The 25,676-nt window shown below is 41.4% G+C and overlaps 2 protein-coding genes across 5 annotated transcripts; one reads left to right on the forward strand and one right to left on the reverse strand.

The window, feature by feature from the left end:
- Positions 1-231: 231 nt before the first annotated feature.
- Positions 232-14,811, forward strand: LOC127333747 (ATP-dependent DNA helicase SRS2-like protein At4g25120). Of its 4 annotated transcripts, none has more exons than XM_051360180.2 (31): positions 233-764; positions 1,017-1,193; positions 1,620-1,772; positions 1,954-2,190; positions 3,053-3,094; positions 3,179-3,342; positions 3,988-4,174; positions 5,081-5,137; positions 5,223-5,328; positions 5,409-5,542; positions 5,666-5,740; positions 5,833-5,958; positions 6,041-6,169; positions 6,246-6,329; positions 6,848-6,961; positions 7,057-7,157; positions 7,705-7,771; positions 8,547-8,597; positions 10,628-10,705; positions 11,195-11,398; positions 11,500-11,538; positions 12,271-12,342; positions 12,415-12,501; positions 12,575-12,631; positions 12,883-13,052; positions 13,327-13,420; positions 13,695-13,745; positions 13,888-13,950; positions 14,048-14,107; positions 14,222-14,284; positions 14,413-14,811. In XM_051360180.2, exons 1-31 carry the CDS (start codon positions 342-344, stop codon positions 14,500-14,502), a joined length of 3,555 nt encoding a protein of 1,184 aa, XP_051216140.1. In that variant the 5' UTR covers positions 233-341; the 3' UTR covers positions 14,503-14,811. The 4 variants fall into 4 exon arrangements, 3 of the variants coding, with proteins under 3 accessions (XP_051216140.1, XP_051216141.1, XP_051216139.1); XM_051360179.2 differs by having other exon boundaries at positions 234-764; positions 1,620-1,784; XR_007871487.2 differs by lacking the exons at positions 14,222-14,284; positions 14,413-14,811 and adding an exon at positions 13,540-13,579 and having other exon boundaries at positions 232-764; positions 1,620-1,784.
- A 478-nt stretch (positions 14,812-15,289) lies between these two features.
- Positions 15,290-16,883, reverse strand: LOC139835194 (cyclin-P2-1-like). The gene has a single exon (XM_071825135.1). It carries the CDS (start codon positions 16,771-16,773, stop codon positions 16,120-16,122), a length of 654 nt encoding a protein of 217 aa, XP_071681236.1. The 5' UTR covers positions 16,774-16,883; the 3' UTR covers positions 15,290-16,119.
- Between the last annotated feature and the right edge of the window lie 8,793 nt (positions 16,884-25,676).

Consider the following 25,676-nt stretch of genomic DNA (forward strand, 5'->3'; position numbering starts at 1 on the left):
CCTAGTAATAGCTTGCAAGTTTGTAAAAGTGGACCGTTTAACAGAGCATCTCTTTTGTTTGGCTCGGTTCAGGCCCTGATGTTTTAACATGAGTTAGTTGTAACCCTTATTTCTTGACTTGATAAAGGTCCGGAGTCCGGTTTTACTGAAAAAAAAGAATCGGGTAAACTGCTTTTGTCGCCCGTTCCTATTTTCTGCCCGTTCCATTCATCGAAAAAAAAAAAGTAAAATCAAAACGCGCTCTCTTGTCGAAATGAAAAACAAACCCCTATACCATCTCCCCCGCCCATAGCCCCGCCCCAAATCCTAAACCCTCGCCGCCGGCGGTGGCGACGGCGACGATGTCGCGCTGGAAGGAGAACCTTTCGCCTGCGCCGCCCCACTTCGGCGGATGGTCCAACCCCTCCCCACTCCTTCCCTGCAAGCGCCCGCTGCAATCTCCATGTCCGCCGCCCCGCCGGGCGCTCGCCGAAGTCACCGGCAACGCCCTGCAGAAGCGCGTCCCCGGAGCCGGAGGCTTATGCGACGGGGAGGGAATCGATTATGGGTACATGACTCCTCTGCCAAAGGTGCCCAAGTCTTGCGGGTTCCTTGTAGAGGACGACGACATGGACGAGGCGTTCTTGCTGGAGGTGGACGCCATCTGCGAGGAGCACTCGAGATCCATGGCAGGGAAGGATAAGGGTAGGAAGATGGATTCGACGGTCGAGCGAGAGCCGGTCGTTGTGGCGGAAGCAATCGACCCCGGACCAGAGTGCTTAACGGTATTACCTCTGGTCTCTTCTAATCTAAGTTGTTTCGGAGGGAATAGGGAGAGCCAAGGCATTGCGGAAGCCCTTGTTTTGAAGAAATGTGACTAGTTTGGGAGGGAGATAATAAGTTGGGTAAAGGAAATGCTGACCCGTTTAGAGGATACCCTGTTCTTGATGTACAATTCTGACTGTTTTGGACTGCCTTGTGGCTGTAATTTAAGTAAGGGGTTCACTTCATTATTTTCTCTCTTGGATGGAATTTAGCTTGATGATGCATTCTGGAAGGAGGCGAACGCCGTTTTTGAGGAGTGTAATGCACAGACTGCTGCCAAGAGCCATGATGAGGAGCTGAAGGAAATGGAGGAAGACGAAAGCTTGGTGCTCTCGTGTGGTGATGATTCGCTCCTGCCAGCTATTTCCATCGCAGATGACGGCGTTAAGGTATGATTATATCCAAGGGGCATGGATGTGTTTGGTTTCATTGATATGGGGAGGAAACTTTGAATAATTCTACAAAGTGCTGTTAGGTTGGGGAACACCAGGTTCCTTCAAATTGGGGAGTATGTGTAACTTTTTTCAATTCATGTTTCTCCCTAGCTGAAACTAAGGATCTTAAGAAAAATAGTCGATTTTGTGAAATTAATCTGTGAAGCACCACAATGTTCATGTATGTTGCCCTGTGAGGCACTGACGCCTGATGGCGAGCTAGGCTGAGTATCTGGATGTACACCATGGGTAGCATATTGTTTCTTTGATACTATTATGATTTGGATGAAGTTCCTAATGTTTCAACTTTAAGACATCGGCTTGATAGGTGGTAAGTTGGAAATAATCTTATCATGCTATTTTCTTTTGAGAGGAATTCAGTTGGAGGACGCTTTCTGGGAAGTCAATGCCATCAGCAAGGAGCATAATGCCACGTCTTCTGCAAAGAACCAGGAGGCGATAAATGAGGTGCACCTGGAAGATGGCTCAGTAGCATTATGTGTTGATTTCCCTCCAGTAATTTCCATTGCGGAGGTGGGAGGAGAGGTATAAGCATAACTTTGTTTCTTAACTTTAGAAAAGGGAACATTTTATAGTGGCATGACTCATGAGTTTTTTCTTTCCTGAACCTTCGAAGGAAACTTAGAAATTAAATCGAGTAGGTTTGGTTCACTAAACCAATTTATTTGCTTCCTCTTCTCTTGGAGATATTTAGGTTGTTGATGCATTCTTGGGGGAGGTCGACGCCATCTGCGAGGGGCAGGCTACCATGTCTGCTGCCAAGGACAAGGAGGAGCCTGGAGAGATGGGACTTGAAATGGAGGAAGATGACGGGTGTGCTCCAAGGAAGTACTATGAGTATTTACACTCCCTAAACGACAGACAGAGGGAGGCTGCATGTAGTGATGTAGCTGTTCCATTAATGATTGTGGCAGGTCCAGGAAGTGGAAAGGTACGTTTTTTCTTAATTTTGACAAATTGCATATATGTTTCGCGTGTTTTGGATGTAATGCCTTAGCCCTTCATGCTTTGTATATTTGTAATGTGATAATCTCGCCACTAATTAATTTCCCAAGTTTGATATGCAAAAATTCAACCAAAGCCAATAATTTATGTTGCTTGTGTCCATGGAGACCGATGAGACCAAGACCAACTAAAGTTATCTAATGAGAATAGGTGTATCAGATGAATATATAATAAGTTCACTGTGTCTGTTCGATTTTTTCGATAATGTTATAGCTTGTATTTTGATATACTTTTTATATTGATTCCAAATGAAATCAGAACTAACATAGTCTGCACCATTACGGCAGAAATCCTACCTACAAAGTAAAATATATCCCATGGTTATTTTTCCCGAACATACATCTAATTCTAAATGTGCACCGTTTGTATTAGAAGAAAATCCGCGCAAAGGTTCCATTTATTCCCAAATGAATAGTCTATATCCTGCCGAACAGCTTATCCTGCCGAACAGCTGTAGAAGAACCAAAAGCAATCTACTTGTCTCTGTGTGTGTGTGTGTCTCTCTCTCTCTCTCTCTTATTTGTATATTTAAGTAATATCGCGTCACAACCTTCTTCTAGCGTACTAATGTATTGTTCAAGAAACTGATAATAGTGAAACCCTTTGATTGACATTTTTAAAGCTTTTTTCTTTTTTTTTTTATCTGCATGCAATTTCATAAGTTATGCTGTGATTTGAATGTAATAATGTGGAACTGTTTAACTGAGCTCCGTTGACTCTTATCTCATGATCATTTCCAGACTTTTTTCCATATTAATTTTTTTTTTTTGTAACTGGCATGACTGAAGACTTCCACAATGGTGGGTAGGGTTCTTACATTGCTCAAAGAGGTAGGGTTCACTCTTTCATATGACCAGTATGTAATGATATTTGAAGGTCACATAGTCACATTTCTCCATTTATTGTATGACTAGGGAATTCCACCATCAAACATTCTTGCTATGACGTTCACAACTGCTGCTGCCTCAGAAATGAGGGACAGGATAGCGGCAGTGGTCGGGAAGGCAGTTGCCAAGGAGATCATAATAAGCACATTTCACTCCTTCTGCTTGCAGCTTTGCAGGGCCCATGCTGAAAAGTATGTATTGTCTGTACTCTGTTGTGTCAGATAATGAACTACTCCCTCCGTCCTGAAACACATGGCATATAATTTAGTCAAAAGTCAATGCTTTCTAAGCTTGACCAAATATATATGCAAATATATGAAATCCTACAATACCAGATCAATATTAGTAGTTCCACCATAAGATATATTTCCAAGAGTATTTATCCAGTATTGTAGTCGTTGATATTCCCTTCTAATATATTTGGTCAAACTTAGTAAACTTTAATTTTTGGCTATACTTATACGCCATGTATTTAGGGATGGAGGGTGTATTAAGTAACTGAATGGGATACAGCATGTACAGAAAACACAGCTAAAATACATTGTACTCTATTTTACTATGATGACTTTTTTCAACTGTAACAACTATCAACCAGATGTCAGAGATGCATTAAATTTCCTCTTACAAAGTTCTTGATGGACAAGTATGTGCAATGCTATATCATAGTTGCTAGTGTGATACTTTCTTGCTTTGTTTCATGTTCTTGGTACAATACACTTTCTCTTTCTTGCAGTTTATTAAGTGTGAGAATTGCTGTCAACTTTTAGATACTTGGTCTTGGCTTATTTGGTCATTCGTTTGGAAATTTGATATTTCTATACAAAATTCCTTTGAAGGCTAGGCCGCACATCTGAATTCGTAATATATGGCCATGGACAACAGAGGAGGGCCATTATTGAGGCCGAACGCCTATTGGAACATGCCAAGAGTGATGGTCTAGGAGATGCAGTTAAACAGGATGATGGAGACATAAAAAATTCTTTTAAAGACAAAGCTAAGAAGTGGCTCAAGTTTGTTACACAGGTGACTTCTCTTGATGATTCACCGCTAACATTTTTCAATTTCTGTTTCCTTTTGTTTTGGCGCACTTGAAGCTCTGTGAAGGGATCGTCATCCGCAACAGCATCTTTCTTTGGAAAAATTATTGTAAAGCCGCGTGATAAGTTTGAGTCTACCCAAACCGTGGCCAGATTCTCTTTATATATCGGTTTGCTACTTGCCACCTTCTGCACAAATGCACAGTTCATAATGTTGAAGGAACTGCTTCAGCATGCTGTGCAGATATTTGTTCTGACAGCTTACAGGACCACACACAGTAGTGAACTACTCCTAATCTTGCTGAGACACAGGTGTAATTCTAGATAAAGTATATGAAGGTCTGCATATGGTAGAAAACAAAACTACAAAGGTGTGTACGATACACTTAATATACATAACTAGTTCGGAACGATCACTTCAGAACCAATCAATTAGGACACAATAACAAATGTCTTATTTTTGACAATTATTAGATCCCAGAAATGATGTGAAACTCTTTGTATTGGACAGTAGCTATGATACTGGTTGGATATGCCTCACAAAAACCATAGGTATGACCACATGCTAAATTCTGGATCATATTTAGGTTCACTATGAATGGATATGTCTCACTTCACGTGCTGGAATGGTAGTTATGGGCTCATGGCTATGGATTTTGTTTGCCCAAGGCTATTGATGCACATAATTGTTAAGCTTACTACTAAAGCCTCTATCATATATTCATATCTGTACTGGATCGCAAGTGTGAGCATCTGAGCAAGGCAGTGATCTGAAGAAATCTATCTGGAAAATACTTACATATAGCATGGGTTATTGTGTTACCAAGCAGATCTTTTTGTGTGATTGGATTTATAATTACTATTTTACCAGACATTGCATCTTCCTTTACAGGCAAAATCTTCAGGAAAAAGTCCTGAAGAGTATGAAAAGAAGGGTGATTTGGCAGGGGTAAGCTATCCTTTGAGTATAAATTACTGTTGGTTCATTTTATTCTACAACCACATTGACCCATACTTTGTAATATATTGAGCAGGCTTCGATTCTTCGGCACTATAATGAAATACTAGTGTCTTGCAATGCTCTTGATTACCATGATTTTATTAACTCATCCATAACTCTTCTCACGAAGTTTCCTGAAGGTAGCTTCAGTTCTGATCTCACAGTATCACCTGCTTTGATGAGCTCTTGCTTAAGATATCTGTGTCCCTTGCCTATGCAGTATACAAAGAGTGCCAGGAGACATGGCAGGCAATAGTAGTTGATGAGTTTCAGGATACCAGTGCTATGCAATATTTTCTTCTGAAGCTTCTAGCTTCCCACAATCATATAACTATTGTTGGTGATGAAGACCAGGTATGCAAATTTTGATCCACATCCATCATCCAATTTTTTTTATAATATTTGGTTCCTAAATGCCCATTAGTGTTTCAGCTGCTATTCGATTACTCTTTTCTACATCTTTCGCTCTTGTGACAGTCCATCTTCAGTTTCAATGGTGCCGATGTTTCTGGCTTTGATTCATTCCGGAGAGACTTTCCAAATCACAAAGAGGTAATTGTGGTGTCTTTGTGGTCACTTTCTAACTGCCTTAGGTGCTATATTCTCTTCATGATATCTGTTAAGTAGCTTGTTGATGACTGCAGGTCAGGTTGAACAAGAACTATCGTTCTACACGGGCAATTGTCGAAGCAGCTACAGCTCTTATTCACAACAACACTAAACGAGGTCATCATAAACTTGCTGAGACAGACAACCCTTCTGGGAGTAAGGTATCTTTACGGATAGCCCAAGTCAACCGCTTCGCTTTATCTTCCATCCTGTCAGTTACTTACTGAATTAATATTTGCTTAGATCACTGTTAAGGAGTGCCATAGTGAAGATTCACAATGTGCATTTGTTATCGACAAAATAATTGAAACTACATCTAGTTCAGCTGAAGGCTGCAACTTTGGCAAAGTAGCAGTCTTATATCGACGACAGGTTGAGAAATCTTAAACTCTATGAATTGTTGAAAATCATAATATGGTCATGCTTGCAGTCTAACTTTTATACACAGATAACCGGGAAAGCGTTTCAAGTGTCGTTCCGCAACAGGAAAATACCCTTTAATGTTCATGGTGTTGCTTTCTACAGGAAAAAGGTAGTTTGACTTAGTTTAATCTTGAAACACAATGCAAAGTAACAATTTCTCATTATCTCCTGCTTTTCTTCTTTACTGTTAATATTATAGTCACTAGTTGTGTAGCATTTTGAAGCTTGGAAATTTCTTGTGGGTACCATGACCTATTGTTGGTTTTTCCATGGAAGGGACCAGAAGGGAAGGACACCTCTGAGAATATATGTTGTAATCATAATCTATTTTTAGATCTTGACGCTTTCATGCTGACAACATTATTTCGTTTTTATGTGCGTACATTATTATAGATTTATGAGTTTGGTTAACATCAGACATACCTATTGTATAGACTGTTCGAGATATCAGTTGTGAGATACTTCTTTGTCATTACCAAATTTCTCATAACTTTGTCCACCTTATACTAAACGAATAACTATACTTGTTACTTTGTTAGGGTGCTCATAATTTATAACAAGTGAAAAACCCTCTACATTCTCTCAGTTGTTTCACTCCTTAAGTGCTTTACCACATAACTATTACAGGTTATCAAAGCTATTATGGCAATACTCAGGACCACATTACCTGGTTGTGATGATGGCCCATGGCGTCAGGCCTTCAAGACCCTTTTGCCTGGTGACAAGGAAGAGAAAAAGAAGGTTGAAGCGTTTACCTGACTCTTTTTTATGTGTGTATATCTTTTTGAAGTTTTTTTTCCATGTATTTGATAATTTGTTGCAATTTTAAATTGCAGATTATAGATCATGTCGAAAAGATTTCGCTGGCTAGAAAGTGTAGCTTTATATCAGCTGCTACTGATATCTTCAGTGCAAAGGTCTCGGGTACCTTCAAAAGGTTGTTGTATCCTTTCTCTTAACTTGCTGCTCTTAAATACCATAAATTCACTGCAGGTCCTGTTATGGTTCGCGGACTATTATTTACATGCAGTTTGCAGCTTGTTCTAATTGAGTTGTGGAATGACTAATGTTTGCTAAAGTGCTTGACAGTAACCGTAAGACATGTGCATTACAAGGAGTCAAGGATCCAACTTGACCATTTTACATTTATATTTTATAAGAATTATTATCTTCAATTCACTCTTAAAGAAGATATCTTCCTTTGGAAGACAACCTTTTAATGAGAGAATCATGTAGTATCAAGGTGATCCATTTCAGGATTTGCTAGCTTTATTACCCAGAGAGAAAAAACGTATAGCACACCAATGTTGCATGTGCTTTGAGCTACACAACTGGCACCCATTTGTAACAATAACAGTCCCATTTCCATTTTAGTCTTAGTTTTGGTACTTCAATTTTTCAGTGAATTTCTTTGTTGTTATTCCATGCTGATGAATCTACTAAAATGTTCCTTTATTCTGAGTGTCTCGTTTTGTTGGCTGCAGGGCCCAGATTACTCAAGGGCGTAAGGTTTTATCGACCTTGTATAGCCTATCAAAATTCGTTGAGAGGGTACGGAACAAATGTTTCACTCCCCATTTTGTAGTGTACATTTCTTCGTATCAAAGGACAATTCTCATTGTACAATATATCTACAATGTTCCACATCTTCAGAATCTTATGTGAAGGGAATAGCCGATGCATAAAAAAAATGAACATCTATGGAAAATTAACATGCGTAATCAACTTCCAGAACTTAGCTCTTTCGCCTATGTATTTACAGGTAAAAGGATTATAGCTTCTGCACATCACCCATAACATAGTAAAATCACATCATTAGCACAATGTTTGCTTTCTGTGTTGATAGTCAGCTGTTAACTACCATCAAGAATGAATAACTATTGGGAGCGATTCAGTAATGGTACATTTAACTTGTCTTGTAGTTAGTTCCTCAAGAGCTACATCCTTCTTTACTCTAAAACTGACTCCTAATGCAGCATTATGCTTAGCCTGATCTCCTCTGAAACATCAGCCATCTTGAACTTAATCATGATTATTAACCTTCAGATCATAAATTGATAAGAGGTAACAGATACTTCTTGGAAAAAAGAAAACAGAAGTCTATGTAACTGAATGTACTGTTTCGTGAAAGATACCTCTGTATGCGCTTTTATGCTCTGGCAATATTTTGGTCCTCTTCATAAAAGATACCTCTGTATGTGCTTTATACTCTGATAATCTTTTGATTCTTTTCATACATACATGTTAACAGTAGAAGAAAACATCACTCGTTAATCCTGCAACCCAGGCTTGCTGCTAACTAGTTGTCTTCATTTTTGTGTCTCAGGAGCAATCGGTTTCAGCTGTCATTTCTTCTGTGGGAAATATGCTACCTCAGGTCAGTTGACTTGTGCAACTGCATCCAATAGGATTTCTCTCTGTTTTTGTGTCCTGTCACTATTTTTACAAGGTTCTAAATAACTAGCTATAGTTGTGCTATACTGCTATACCTTTTAGGACCCCAAACACTAAGCGACAGGCCAATGTTCCACTATTCTAGCGACTAGCTCTATAGCTCCAAATGCTCTGCTATTATTCATATTGCTTCATGGATAACTATGATATAATATGATGGCATATCAAGAGACTTCACCTTTCTCTTTTTCAATACTCCAGCATTTATATTTCGTAGTAAAAAAGTACGTGATATGATGACAACGGTGTCATGGTCATTCATCTCAACATGAATTTATATTTTTTCAGACTATAATTGGCCTTGTAAGACTTATCTCATATGCATATTCATTATTTAATATTCTGATAGTAGAATGCTATTGGCAATGGCTAGCGATAGTTTCCAATAGCCTTTTAGGGAATTGCCGCTAAACCATGAAACCAAAAATTTAAAACTCTGCTTTATTATATGGACGGTGCTGAGTGTCCCCTGGAGGATCGGTGGCAAAAATCCTCCACCTCCCCGATCGTTCGATTGGACGCTTATTGTCTGTGATTAAAAATCGGGACCACCCAGTAGCTCTGTCGTGCACCTCTGTAACTGCACAGAAGAAGTCCCCATGACCGACCACATGCCCCTGCCTACCACCCCTTTGATCTTAACTCCGGCAAGACCTCCGCCGGCACAGCGCTGACCATCGTTGGCACAGCCAACGGAACTGCTTTGCAGCATCCGAACTCCTGCTAGTAGCATCGCTGACCATCGCTTGTAGCATCTGACTCTCAGCTGGTAGCGCCGCGGGCGGCGACTAGAAGCAACGCCATGCCACCGTGGCAGCACCACACAACCACACTGACAGCAGGTCCGCCGAGCCATGGCAGCGTCACACCACCATGCTGGCAGCAGGTCTGCCGTGTCATGCCAGCACTGTGCCACCACGCTGGCAGCAGTGCCACCGTGCCATGGCAGCACCTTGCCTGCATGCTGGCAGCGCCGCCGGCGTTTCCACGTAGCAGCCGCCGCCTGTCCCCGCAGCAAAACGAGGCGCCAACTGAAGCACCTCCAGCTAGCCCTCTGCACCCTCAGGTCGTTGTCGTCGCTGATTCCTGCATGAGAGCGAAATCGGAGGTGAGGAGATGAAAGCTACAGGAGGCGCCGTCGAGTGAGAGAGGAGCAAGACAATGCTTAGAAGGAGAGGAATGGCGGTGGCGCATTATTGTGCAGCACAGGCATGGTGGTCGGAGAGATATGGCATGAGAACTTGGGGGAGAGAAAGGGGTCGGGGAGAGAATGACTGGAGGGGAGATGTCAAGAGGAAATAAGGTTCCAGGCGGTCCCCTTTACACCGCGTTGTTTTCTCATTAGCACGACCCAGAGGATCGATCCTCCAGGTGTATACACGCATTTTCCTTATTATATGGTCCGAGAGCAGTAGGCATAGAAAAGTTGCATTTGAAGCAACATTGTTAATCCACATCATTGTGAAATTTGTACATGCTGTTGTTGGTTCATGACTTCATGTGATACTATCATCTTATGGAATCATGAACTGTATGCTCTCACCTGTTGATCATCTTGAGTTCTTCTGGTTTAGTGCACGTTTCATGGTACACCAAGAGTTTACTGAGGACAATTGCAACCTCGTGATCCAAGGTTATTCATAGGAGGAAACAGCCAGCCGGAAAAGTGGCATGTGCTTGTCTTTGTAGACTCTGACGTGATTTGTCATGTGTTGTTTGACACATGCTCTTTGATCAAATCATACTAGATACCTGTTGCAAATTAATACAACCGTACAAAGATGTTAAATTCATCCATGGTTTGGGCACACATTGATCTTTTCATATATATGTTTTTTTTTCACCAAACCTTGAGTCAGCTTTGGTTTTCCCTAGACCCTAGTGGCCTACTGATCTTGAAATATCTTACATATTTCATTTCTTTCATGATAGTTTTTTTTTCATTTGTGGCAGCAATATCTCCTTGAAAAGCGTGCAGTTATTGATAATGACGGTGGTAAACTTTTAAATGAAGATAATGACATCAGATCTGTAAGTTCATACTCCTTGACTCTCTTAATGTTTTATGTGTTGATCATCCAGAGACTTAATTTTGTGTGCTGTGCACTGAGATGAAAATCAGTTTGAATCATTCTAGCTCTAGCATTAGCATATACAGAGCACAAACTATGGAGATTGAGCTCTAAAAATAAACAAGAATAAAGAGATACAGTTCCTAATTAAGACAGGCTGGGAAAAAAAGTAGTAAGAAAATTCATAAAGACATATTTGAGAACAATGTGTAGTAGCAAAAAATTCACTCAAATAAAGCTGCTATTTTATCCCTTGATCCTTGTCTTCCCTGTGGTGCACAGACATTTGCAAGCGCACATGGCACTACAAATGTATGAGTAATTGTCTTAGTTCGAAATTGCAAACAAACATTAACGCATTAAGAGGGTATAGTAACCCGGTGCCAAATTGCTGCACCCGACCCAGGTGCTCTATAGTAAGTTGACATTTACTGTATCAATTTTGCAGGTACTTCAGTTTTTAATGGATGATGTGTCTGACTTCTTGTCAACACATTTTTCTAGTTCAAGGGATGCAAGCCAGATTGAGGAGAAAGGCTGCGCTTCCACACTTAAAGCCTTTATTGATTATATTTCTTTGAGAGAAGCAGAAAATTTTCGATCCCGAAAGGAGGAAAATAAGAACTCTATCACATTAACAACTATTCATCAGGTTGTTTTTCTCTCTCTAAATTGCAAGTAATTTTATCTTGTTGTGGCATCTGGTAGTTCTGTGATACTATTAATGTGACAATCTCCCCTTTTCTTTTGCAGTCAAAAGGTCTAGAGTGGGATGTTGTATTTATTGTTCAGGTATTTTTTTCAATCCTCAGAAAGTGGTTACATAAAACCAAAATTACATCTTTATATGCCATGTTAGTCACATGTATATGGTGAATACCATGGAAGTATTAAAATCATGGTAATATTTTTAGAACTTAACGGATTAAGGCATTCTATGCAAATGCATATTCTTAAGAAATGTAGAACTCGAAGTTTACTGGAAGTTTACCAGTTGAGGCTGTAATCCGAACAACTGATATCTGCACAATTTCTTAATATTCCACCAAGTTGTGGAGTGCTCGACACATGCCAAATCCTTTTCAATAATTGACTGATTTTCGTTCGTGTATGGTCATGAGACATACCAACGTCATCAATCATTACTTGAACTTTTTTGCTGGTTTTATCCCAAACGTGAGAAATAATGATGCCTATTTTGTGGAAAGGATATTGGCAAAGACCTTAGATATCAAGCTTGAGCATAATACTAAGAGCATTGTTTTTCTTGTGAAACTTCCCTCATCACATCTGTGTGTTTTCTTTAAGTCCACGGATGAGTCTAAATACTGCAACACAACAACAACAAAAACCTGTGACAACCAAAGAGTGAATGGAGATAAAACAACGTACAAGAAAAGTAAATACTGTACATTGATATTTTGTTTTTTTTGTTTCTGATTAATTTATGCTAAAATTATTTATCAGTAACCTTATTAAGTTTGTCAAGTGGGCATTTTCATGCAAATCCTTGCATTTGTTCAGGCGAACGATTCAGAGATCCCGTTGCTTCATGAGTACAATGGCACTGTGAAAGAAGCTGGAAGCACGTTGGAGGTTTGTTGAATAATTATTATTTCTTCATGATATCTTCTTTTGTATGTCCCACCAACTTGGCTATAATTACAGGAGGAGAGGAGGCTATTTTATGTTGCAATGACACGAGCTCGGAAGAAATTGTACATCTTACATGTCACAGTTGACTCTTATCGGCAGGTAGCTGATGCCTATTTTTAGTCCTTATCTTCATAGCCATCTAATTTTTTCTCACTTAAACTATTGGTTTCAGCTGCTTCCGCCTTCACGTTTCCTTAGAGAGATTCCAGTTCACCTTCTTGATATGCAGGTGAGCAATAATGTCAGATCATTTTCCTGAAGACCTATTTTTATCTCTGGCTGAAGTTAAATATTAGCTCCATTCCCTATTGTTCTACATTCAACCATGTAATCTTCTAGATCAGCATAGATTAAAGTTTCAATGGGTTTATACCATTTCAGGAAGCTTGGCCTGTCTTGCTCAGTTATTTCATAAGCATTCACATTGTATATAGCCTGTTATATCAGTGAGCATTCTTCTTGGAATTCCGTAACTTGTAGGGTGAGGGGGCTGCAACAAAAAAGCATGAACAGCCTTCTGGAGACATTTCATTTGATCATGCTGAAGGGGAAACATCAATTGAAAAGCCTAGGCCTATTCCAGAACAGAATGAAACTTCGCCTTATCCAGAACTGATGCAGACATGCCTTGCTAATGATTTCTTGAAGAGGTATATAACATAGTATTTTGATTTGACATTTTTTGTTAAGTTTTTTTGTCGTTATTTCTAATGGTGAATGGTATGCTATTTTTCTACTCCCTCCGTTCCATATTAGTTGTTGCCATATTTGTTGCTGCTTTGTACTAAATCAGCGACGACTAATATGGAACGGAGGGAGTGCTATTTAGCGAGCATATCAATCAATTTCTAACATACTTTGTTCGTAGTACTGCATTGTGCTTATATTTGGTCCTTAACTTCATTGAATTCATTCTTTTTACAGGTTCGAAATTGATGATAGAGCAGTAGTCTCTCATATATTCCATCAGTGGGCGAAGAAGCAGGCATTTCAAATTCCAAAGAGGCTGCTTGATAAGGTACTGAGTTCTGCGTAAGAAAGGTGTCACATCAAAGCGTCGCATGTCAATTGTTGGCAAAAGTAATATTCCCTAGGAGCAATTTCATAATCTGCATAGATCTTGTTTATTCTGTTCAGAAGGAAGATAAGACACATAAAATTAGTTCTATTTTGGGAAGTAAGTGCTATCAACAGGTTGAATTGTTATAATGTCTTCCATTATGTCAGTTTTGCTATTGAGAATTGGGACATGCTCATTCTGAACCTTTTTGTTGTCACTATCACCCTTTCAGATCAAATTTGCCATTGATGAACGTCTGCGAGGTAAAGGATACAAGCGCAAGGTGACTTAAATATTATTTTTAGTTTTCATATTGGGTTCTTTCAATTATCACTTATATTAGTGCTAAATAGCTAATCAATGACACACATTTGTTACTTCCCTTTGAGTTGCCCAAATAAATTGACCTGCAAGTTCTTTTCCAGGATGTCTTGTGCAAGCTGAAGTCATTGTTAAGCGAAGATGAAGCGCTTGGTTATGCAGAATATGTGGGTGCAGTCAATGTTTGGTTTATTGGCTCTGTACCTTGTCCACATCAAACTCTTGTTTTCTTTGATAAATTTTTAATTAAATGTTGTGACTCAGGTTATCAAGTGGGAACAAATTCCTATCGACAAGCGGAGCCATCTGATGAGAGAGAGACAGGCAAGTTCCGGGGTCATCACAAATGACTTATATTTTCCTATTTTTACGAATAGGGCTTCGTGAATCACCTGTTGGGCCCTTTAGAAGATGCTTACTTTTATGGTTTTCTTTCAGGAACATTTCCAGAAGCAGAGGATAGAGAATTCAATGGGTTCCTCGGAGCCTACACCTAAGCAGGTCAATCCGATATGCCTTTGGCTACTTTCTAGTTCATGAGAAAATGACATTGCCACGTATTATTGTCACTCGTCAGTCTCCTGTTGCTTTCAACCATATGAATCTGAATGGGGGGATCCCTTTTGCAGATAGCTTACCTAAGGAATCTGGGTTGCACCATAACACCCACGTCTCGCCTCCATGCATCGAATCTTATTGAGAAGTATAAATCTCTGTGACCTGTTTAACACCTGACGAGTTGAAGTGCCACAGGAAGGCTTGTAGAGTTCTTCTTTTCGGGTTGTTGTAGCCTAGTTGTCTTAGCTTTTTCATGTCTTTCTTTTTAGTTCTGTCGGGTTGTAAGGTTTGTCTCATTATTTTGACACTGTTATATGTTCGAGAAATCAAGTCGTGATGGGCCTAGCTTCGTGTGGCAGCACAGCGGAACTGTTTACGACAGGATTCTTTGTGGCCCATGTGTACATACTATATAATATATGATGTGAAGTATTGGAAATCGGTTATGCACCAGATACATTACAGTTACACATATACTTGTATCTAAATGACTGGACCTCGTATGAATATTTTTTTAACGAAAAGTAGCATATTGCTGTTTCATTGATAAAGGATAAAGTCAAATACAGATCACTTTAAGTATTAGCGTTTGGGGCCTGTGCATTATGCGGTTTGGCTCTACACGTGACCTAAGCATGCTTTTCGTGTATGTCTAGGAGAATTGGATGACATGAAGATTTATGATGCTGGTGTGGATGACCTGAAGATGATTGTGTGGTCTGAGCTTGTTCCTATAACTTCATTTCCGAGATAGCTGTGAGCGTTATGTTAATGGGATACTGTTTCCACTTCAAAAGAGATTATTGTAAAATCTCTTACCCTGATTCTGACATAGAATTGATAATTATCTGACGATAAAATGTAAATACAGTTTAGTGATCTGCATATGTTCACTATTGTTTCAGGTCAGAGTTAAAGAATTAGACTAAGTTCAACAATACAAGGATCTTAGAACACATTAAAATACTCTTTATTAATAATCATGAAAAAACCATTACATAAGAACTCTAAAGTGTACAATTGCAAATAAAATTGGCGTAATAGGCCAGACTAGACCTAATACCTAAGCTAAGAATTATAAGAGTCCACAAGACTAACAAGAAGTAAAAAACATTGAAAGAAGAATGATTTGCAATGCGAGAAATGAAAAGGAAACGATTTCAGAGAAAAGTCAAATAAAGGACAAACTATGCAATGCGAGAGAACATATTATCACCCAAGAAGAAAGAAAAAGATATGTGAATCTCAAACAACCGATCGAGAAGAAAGGCGAGGAAAAAACAAACGAACAACTATGCAAGAAACGATGAGAAAATTTTATATGTTTTTTTAAGAAGATGCAATGCCTTTTTTTAAGATGCAATGTTTTTCTTAAAAGAAGATGCACCTTTTTTTTGAAGATGCAATGTTTTTTTTAAAGAAGAAGATGCAAAGCAAGAATAAAAACTTGGCGACCATGAAACACTAAAAAACGTAACTCCAAATCTCAGTTTTTTTTGAGGGAACTACTCCAAATCCCAGTTAAGAAAGTAGGCAACGATAAAATATTTTTATAAAGAAGGTAACTCGAAATCCTAATTAAGAAACCAAAGAGCAAATAAATCGAAAAACTGCAACAGAGAAACCCACTAGTCTGCAACAGAGAAAACAAGAAATCGACGCCAGAAAGAAATCCAATAGTGAAAGAAACAAATTGACCAAAAAGATGCAATGCAGAAAGAAACGAATCAATCAACAAGATGCAACGAGGAAAAGAAACTCCGATCAAATCCTAGTAATTAAGATGCGACGGCGGGCGGCTGGCATGCTGGCAAGCGGCGAGGCTTCTTCTCTTCCCGGTCTGGGGCCGTTTCTGCTTTCCTCTTTTGGGATCCAGAGCTTGCATTGGGTGGCTTGGGGCCGCGCTCCATGACCTTGAAGAAGCGCTGGAACTCTTCCGCGCCGATGAAGATGCGGTAGTCAACAGCCCGCAGGAAGAGCAATTCGAGTCGGGAAATCTCGCTAGCCCGGATCGACTTGTCGGAGCAGATCTGGAAGGCCTCGACCCGCCTCTCGAAATGCCTAGGGCTGATGAACTTGGCCCCGAGCAGCACGGCGACGGAGACGAGGCGGTGAGCGGTGGCCGGCTCGACAAGGATCCCGGCGTCGCGCGCGGCGCGGGTGCGCATGAAGCGGGCGAGGTAGGCCCCCGCCAGGACGTACACCGCGCCGTCGAACAAGTAATTGGAACGCTGGATGCGTACCAGGAACTCGGAGATCGGGACGGCCGGGGTCGCGCCGCCGCGGAACGCCCGGACGAGGTCGTTCTCGGCCGGCTTGGAGGCGGCGTCGGCGAAGTGGCGCGACTCGAAGTCCACGAGCGCGGCGAGGAGGCGGATCGTCCTGGGGGTGCCGTTGGCGTCGAGGCGCAGGACGGCCTCCGCCGAAGCCATGGCGATCGATCGACGAGCTTGGGGTGTGTGCACGGGGGTTTCGAGCGAAAATTAGGGTTTCCGTTCTTTTCGCGCGAGAGACGAGAATTGGTATGGCTGGCGGCTGGAGATACGTAGGTATATATGTATCTACAGGAATACTTGTTCGGGTCGGACTTGTACGCGTATTTCCTTTATTTTGAACCGACTTCGGTACAGAGAGATGTGTAGAGGTTTGGCCTACGCGTTTTTAGTTTCCTTCTTTTGTTCTTTCCGTTTTCGAATCTACTTCGATACAGCGAGGTCGGTATGTATACCATAGGTATTCCTTTTCATATGTTTTCTGGGAACGAAATCTTTTTCAGACGTATATGGACTGCTTTCATCGGTAATTTGGCACTCAGCCCAATTGCCCAAATGGGCTGCAGACAACTTTTAAGATAGCCTGATCCATTTGGTTACCATCTGATTATCTTTCCAAAATGAAATCAGATCCTTACAACTTTTTACATCTAGATTATCAGAGTGGTTCCGCGGGATGCAAAGTTGACCCATCTGCGATCCCTTCCTGTGATCCAGTAGCTTCGCGCGGTCCTCGAGCTCATTCACGGCGAGGACGACGATCATTATCTCCGTGTCATCGTCTTGGAGCAGCTCATCGATATCTCAATCATCCGAATTCGACCAATCGGAACAATCCGATATCGAATCGAGCCCGTCGTCCGTTATCTCCGCGCTCATCTACATACGCCAAGATGCAATTAGTTCTATCTACCGGCCGGGACAAAAGGAAAAATGAAAAAAAAGGAAAAAAAATCCATACCTCGATCCGGGGCGGGACGCGGCGCAACGACGACGTGCGAGGGCTGGCTGAGGGCGGTGGCCCCCACTGGCGACGTGCGCCGGCTGAATCAGGGCGGGGCGTGCTCTGGCTGAAACGGGAGCACCTGTGTGCGGCCGACGAACCGGGGAAGGGCGGGGCGGGTGGCGGGTCGGCGTGCGACGATGTCCTGCGAGGGCGGGCAGCGGCGGGGGGCTGCGGGGAAGTGGGGGGGAGAGGCGATGCCGACGGCGGACGAATCGGGCGCCGACAACGCAGGCGGGGGCAACGGAAGAGGAAATGAACTTTCAGCCCGCGCTCGCGAATTGGAGAAGTAGGGTCAAGGCCGTTTTCACCAACGAGCATGTACAAGTGAGGGTCCACGAGGCAAAAGTGGGCCAGGACTCTAATTTTTTTAGGAGTTTATGGTATTAAGGCAACGGAAACACCCTTCATCCTTTAAAAATGCAATTATGGGTTGTGTGCTAGTGATGCTCTTACACTTTTTAAGCTGGCTAACGGGAAAAGATAAAAGATCAGAACCTAGGTAAGACTCTAAACCCTTCACCATCATCAATAAGTTGTAATAAAAACATTATTTTTAAATCAGATTTCTCTTTTAGCGACTTTTTTTTGTACCGAGCCATTTGAATGTGTCCCATACCTATGTGAGAAGCGCGTATTTTGATCCAGTCTCCACATAAAATTGCTGATCACATAACTTGTAACATCTCAAATTTCAAATAAATGAAGAAGAGGAATTCCAAATACCCAAAATTTAGAACCAACAAAAACTTTGAATTGCATATAGTACCATGCATAGGATTTGTGCATTTTGTGTGAGATTGCAATGAGGATTGCTTATGTGCTTATGTACTACACCCTAAAATCCTAAATTGATCATGAGAAGATCACAAATCAAATCAAAGAAAAAGAAAGGAAATAAAATGGAGAAATCCTAAAACCCTCACATATGGCTTATGCCATTTTTGCAAATCTTTAACCTAGACCAATTTGGCTTTCACCATTAGTTGTATTATGTTACTAAACACTTATTAACACTTTTGGAATCAAAGAAATTCAAATCAAATCAAATTTGAACTCAAATTGTGATCACATGCACTGATGGTCAAATCTGCCATTTTTAGTCTGATCACTACTTTGAGCCTCTGTATTTAGATATTTTCAAACCAAACAATTCCAACTCTTTGCACCTCATCCAAGTACACCTCAAGGTGAACAACTTGGGTAAAGACCACCAGTACAAATTCATCTTAGATCAAAAACTATGCTCAAGCAAATTTGAGACTTTTTAACAAACTCAACATCACACCCACTTTGGAATTTTGCATTTCTTCTTATTTTTAAATTCCACCACCACCATTGTGTGTCTCTGGTCATTTGCAACAAGTCCAACCAATACAAATTCAAATTTTGGAATTACATTGCATAGGGAAAATTTGACAAAAACTTGGAAATTCAAATCTACTCAAATCCCAAAATCACTATTACTAATAGTGTTGACCAACCCTACTCCACCACTTGTCTCCTACATGTTTCCTGGTTCCCTCTCAACCACAACTTGGCATAGCAACCCTAAAGGATGGCCAAACATGGCCAAGCCATGGCCATGCCGGCCATGCTCACCATGCATGCACCTCCCCTCTCTCCTCTCAACCCTAGCCCTGGCAACCTTGTCCCCTTGATCCTCCTTGGTCCCCTGAGCACCCTGGTGGCCACCATTGCCAGAGAGGAGGGCCACAGAGGCGGCACGCGTCGCGCCCACGACGCCCAGGGCCATGCCGATGACGGCGTGGGCACGCCCACGGGCACGCACGACACACACATCGCCTCAATGTTCTGCGCCACCCCTGGCCCCCTTCTTTTCTCCTCGAGCGTCACCGCAGCACCGAGAACCCGCCGGACATGCTCACGACGCCGACCCGCGCCCGCCGTTGCCTGAGACGGCGACCAAACCCCGCCTCGGGCGCGCAGCATCTCGCAACCGCCCGACCAATTTAGGCACCGCCTAACCTAGCCGTCGCCACCCAGAGGATCGCCTGGATACGCAGCACAGTGCCCAGCCCTCGCCTAGCTCGATAGCTCGCCGGAGAGCCCACGTCATTGTCGACTTGCCGCAGCACCACGGCACCCTTCCGCGCCTATAAAAGGAGGCCTCCCCTCGACGATTTCTGCACACCATCACCATCCCCATTCTTCCCTCGATCTCCTCGACCACCTCCCCTTCTCGATTCACCACCGGAGCTCACCAATTTCACCGCCGGAGGCCGCCAGTACCGTAGCTCGCCGCCGTCGATTGAAGCTATCCCCGGAGTTGCCGCCCGTACCTGGAGCCTCGCCATCGACGACCACTTCCTCGCGCACACTGCCAACCACCGATGGAGCCACGGTGAGCCCTCCGACCCCCTAGCTCCGCCGCGCCAGTGAGCTTCTCTCGCCGGCGACGACGACGAACGAGCGCCGTTAGATCTCGATCTAATCGTGCGGCTCACACACCCCCGTACCCCTTCGCGTGTAAAGAGATGCTGACGGGTGGAGCCCACCCGTCAGGCAGCCCACGCGTGCCCAGTTCATTTCCCGCCGGCCCGTTTAATTCAAATTGGTATTTCCAGTTTGATTTAAATTCCATTTCTGGCCCTGTTTTCAAAATTGAATAGAATTAGTTTGGCTCAGCCAAATTTGGTGAATTTCATATCTTTCGAAAGCTAGTAAAAAGATCTACACAACCCCACTGGTCTCATATTGAGATTCATTGTAGAATTAATGTGACAAAAAGAACAAGGAAGGGACTTTTGCACATTCAAACAATTATTAAAAATCAACCAAAAATGCTATTGAGTTGATTTCAACTCTCATAAATCATATTTCACATACTCTAATTGATTATGTAAAAATATGGCATGGTTACTTTGTGTGATCATGGTCTAGTTGAAATACATGACTATATGGCTATTATAGTCAAATGATATTGTCCAAAACTATTATTTAAATCTTATGAGGGGTTTACCTCATTTAAATCTTGTCCCAAGTAACTTAATATGAGGTGGTGACCTTGGTCTACTTACTCTCACATTGAATTACTTGGTGATATTAAATCATAAGTGGTAATGTTAAATGGTATGAGGTATTCTACCTCATTTAAATTATTTTCCCAAATAATGATGATGAATAGTTGACTTTGGTCAACATGGATTCATGATTGATTGTTGGAGGAGATTAAATCTTAATAAGATTCAATGAGAGGAATTTATTTCCTCCAAGAACTAAATAGAAACTCTAATCTACATATGTAATGAGAGGAAATTATTTTTCCTAAAGAAAGAAAACCAAATTCAACTAATATGTTATGTGTGTCATGAGATTAGAATAGTTTGTGTGAAGCCATGGTGTGCTTAGTGTAGCTCTTGAACCTTGTTTGGTGATTGTTATCTCGTATCCGTTTTTGGACGCTAGTACCGGAGACTATCAAGAGGAGGAGGTGTGGTGACCCGACATACCACTGCATGGTGTAGTATGCAAGTCTGATATAACACCAATGAAACAACGTTCCACTAGTATTATATCGCTCAGAGTGGTACAACAGAAACATATGCGGTTCCAAGGCATGTCTATAGAATTACAACACTGACTCTATTACATAAGATCAGCACAGCCTCCTACTTTACAATGAGGTAAAACTGCAGATAACTCCAGAAGAACGACTCGTAGTCTAATCCTATCACGAACTCTATTTGAAGAGTATTTAACTAGCTATAGAGGCTAAGAATAGATTCTAGCTAAATAGGAGCTAGGTTTAGGAAGCTAGTTCCCTTCTATGGCTAAACTAGGTTTTCTCCTTGATGGATGTGGTATCTGACTCCTCTTACAGGGTCCTGTATCTTGAAGTAGTTGTTGACTCCTCGGTCTTCGAGTTGCACTGTAGATCCCCCTTCGATGCCTCCATATCTAAGCAGGGGATTTAAGAGTGGGATGAGTACGAGCGTACTCAACAAGTTCATTATAGGAAAGAGGTGTTTAATGCACTAGCTACGGCATTAGACCAGAAAGTCTAATACCAATGCAGGTTTTCATAATCATTTCTTCAAAAGGTTGCTTTTATTCAGAAGAACTATGTCCGTCAGCCTTCACCGGTTTACTAGAACTTCATGGAGCTCCTTTCCGGCCGCGTTCGCAGTTCCATATCCCGGAACAGGGAGTGACAGGTCACGGTTCTTTACACTCTGCAGAGGTGTGTTGCTTTACCTATAAGAGATCTTAACCTTGGTGCCAACCGAGCTTAAGTTCTCGTCCACACTTCCTTTGGTGTGAGGCCCAGTATAAGGTCTAGCCAATCATGTTCCTCCGCTACCTCGAACACCCACCCTTTGTTGCATGCCCCGACCCTGGGTCCTCGCCGGTCCCATTATTCCCACTCACGGGTGGACCCCGACCACGACAACAGTTTGGGACTCGTTAACCAAACTCCTTCGCCGGTAGCTGCAACCCATCATAGACCGCAATACCGTGGGGACTTAAGGCTTCCCCAGCCAACCGCTTGTTCTTCGAGCGACAAGTGTCTACGGACTATGCCGTGGGGACTTAAGGCTTCCACAGCCAACCGCTTGCCCTGACAGATACAAGTGTCTACGGTAAAGCGCATCCGTTGATGAACGAGAGGTGGAAACACTTTTGACTACTCCGTCCCACTCCGGATCTTATGGTTAACACGGGTATTACGGCACAAGAATCACTGGACGACATTTGTTGTTTAATCCTAGATGGATATAAACCCTTGCAATGGAACCTCCACCATATCAACACAATCCATGGTTCCATTGCCCACCACATAGTCATATTCATAGTTATGAAAATAGTGGTTTTGGTTTTTATGCAATAGTGATAATCATAGTACTTTGCAAGTAATTTGATAAAGATACTCAAATGACATGAGCAAGTGATGAACTTGCCTTTCTTGACTGCAAGATTATGCAGACAAGGTCTTCGGTACGCAATAACTCCAAATTCTAAAATAGCATCATCGTCCGGTAAGGACGATGTTTAAAAGATTGGCAAGGATGCAATAATGCATAAGTATGAGATGCAATCGCTCTAAGCGTGACCTAACCCCGATAATTTAGGACCAGTGAGTTGTAATGATTGGTTTAGGGTGTGTTGCACTTTTAGAGTGATTTGCAAACAAGGTTCTTATTCAGGGTTGTGTTGTTTTAGAATATAAGCAGGTGGCAAAATGAATAGTAACAATCATACACAACCAGGAATAGTAGTTGTATAATAAGTAAAGAGCAGCTGGCAATTTTAAGTCCTATAATGCATGGTTGATGATTACTTATTATATAATTCAAGAGAATAATTTTTGGAGAACATGTTCTTTAATGAAGAACAAGTATGATAATTAGGTTGGTGGGGTTCTATGGTTTTCTATGGTTCTAATTGGTTTCTGGAGTAAGTAGTAGATGAATCACAACATAGTTGGATTCATTAGCAACTAGGCTTGATTGGTTTTACTTAAGCATAAGCAACTTAAGCAATTAATTATTCATGGTTGCTATCATGGTTGGTATACCTTGCTAGTGATAGTTGGTTATTGGCTATAGGTTCTATTAGGTAGGATTGATGATGATTTCCTTATTTTCTTCAAAAGAATAACTTTTGAAGAACATACTTCTTAAGTATTAAGAAGTATTGCAATTAGGGTTGAGGTTGTCTAGGGTTGGTTATTGGATCTACTGAGGAAGGAATGTTGGTTTCCTAAATAGGATGATTAATAATTATCTCACACTGATAGGGTTTAGTGGAGTATGGTTAGGTAAGACAAGATAATAAGCATGGTTGCTATTAGGGATCATCACCAGGGTGTGATGCTAATTAAATAGGAATGGTTAAGGTTGATAAGTTGGATGTTAGGAACTAGGGTTTAGATATGGTTGATCCAATTGGATCAACTAAGTTGGATAGGTACGCGTATATGGACTTCTATATGATTGATGATGGGGCTCCTACAATTTTTATGTGGCATGGCATGTGTTTAATTCCTGTTATGATACTATGGATGAAAAATAGAATACCATGAGTACATGTGAGGATCTAGGGTTTGGGTTTTAGAAGTAATTTAGGGTTTACATGTAATGATGGAACTAGGGTTCCTAATTAATTTAGGGTTTTAGGGGTCACATGAAATGATGAGTTCCTGGTTCTATTACTTATGAAATTAGGGTTTTCTAAATACCCTAAAGTTCTTGAATTAATAACTTCACTTTAAGGTTGAAGTTATTAATAACTTTGAAATAAAATTAATATTGGATTTGGCATTTTATTATTTTCAATGAATTAATAATTAAGGTAATTATTAATCAGGGTTTAAATCCTCCTATTAAGGATTTAATAAATTATAAGCAAAGGAAAATTAGTTTTATTATTTTCCTGATTTGCTTATTGGTTTTTATTAATTTTAGAAGTTTTTCTTTATTATTGAATTTTAATTAAATTTGGAATTAAAATTAAAGGTTTAAATAACAAGCATTAAATAATTAAATTTTTAATAAAAATAAAAATTTCATTTTATATTTTTATTGGATAGAGTTTTCTTTTCTAAGAATTTTAATATCTTATATTTATTTTTCTGAGTTATATTAAATTTTAAACAATTTGACAAAGTTTCAGTAATTTGAAGGATTTAAATTAACACTGGAAAAGCTAACTACACCCGGTCTAAGCTACCCCTAGCCACTGACTGGTGGGCCAGTGGTCCACGCTGGCTGCCACGGTGGCGTCGAGGTGGCAACCATGGCCACCACCGGCGGCCAGCCGTGGACGACGCCGGCGTTCCCGAAGTCCCGCTGGGGCGTGTAGGGGCGCGTTGGAGAGTGCTCTCCGAGGCGAACCATCTGGTGGTGGCGCCCCCTCCGAATGGTCACCGGAGGGTGGCCGGCGGTGATGGTCTGCGGCGGTGCCGACGGGTCTACGTTGCGGGGTATGCTAGAGAATGCTAGAGAAGAAGCTAGGATGCGCAGAGGGGTCAGTAGCTCACCGCGAGTACGACGCGTGTGTCGGCGAGGTAGGGGAAGGTCGGGCTCGCCGGAATAGATAGTTGCCGGCGCCAGGGAAGATGAGCTCGGCGGGGATGATTTAGAGCACGGCGGCTTGATTCCTTTTGCGGGATGAGCAAGATGAGCACGGCGGTGACGATGGTTGCTACGGCTTGGCCAGGGAAGGTCTTCACCGGCGGCGATTGAAGATGGTTGGGACGGCCAGGGTTTCGATTTGGGGGAAAATGGGACAGAGGAGGAAGAAACCCGGAGCTGCTGTTCGTCGCGGGGCCTTTATACGGCGCCAATTTGTGCCTCGTCATGACGTCGGTCGAGGAGGAGCTGCCAGCGACGAGGAGAAGCATGCCACGACTCGCTGCTGTCCTCCATGTGAGAGATGAGGATGAGGACGACCTCCTCCCTCAGATATTTGACGAAGGGGTAAGTGGTTTGGCCCAGGCTGCTATTGGGCTGCGTTGTTGGGCTCGACTGCTGGGCTGCTGCTGGGTTGCGTCGGCTGGTAAGTCCAGGTAAGCTTTTTCTCCTCTTTCATTTATTTCAGTTTTGCTTTTTTCTGTTTTCCATTTTGTTAATTTAAATACTGTTTTGAATTCAATCATATTTTGTAAATTTGATTGATTGAATTCAAGTAATATTCATTGCAGGCACTTAAAGATTGTTGTTGTGTATTAACAGATTTAATATGTACTAAAACATTAGTTTCTCAATTACTATTAGTACTTGTATTTAAATCTTCCTATTGACATGGATTTGATATCATCTAGAAAACAATCAAATTATTTTCCAATGATATTTTTCTCACTTAGTGATATGTAGGTTTTATTTGGTATTACTTTGCAAGAAACAATTTCATGGTAATATTTATTACTGAATTGCAAATAAGAAGGTGGCTTTAATGGCATGATTTCATGTACTAAAAGGTGTCTAAGGATTTGACTTCATATTTGGGAATGTTGTTACTTATACATAAGTTTATGTGAGCACTTGCTTTTTAAGGTTTTGTAGGTTTTATTATAACCATATTTCAAAGGTAGCAC

This window comes from Lolium perenne, chromosome 2 (genome assembly GCF_019359855.2).
Source record: "Lolium perenne isolate Kyuss_39 chromosome 2, Kyuss_2.0, whole genome shotgun sequence".
Taxonomy (NCBI): domain Eukaryota; kingdom Viridiplantae; phylum Streptophyta; class Magnoliopsida; order Poales; family Poaceae; genus Lolium; species Lolium perenne.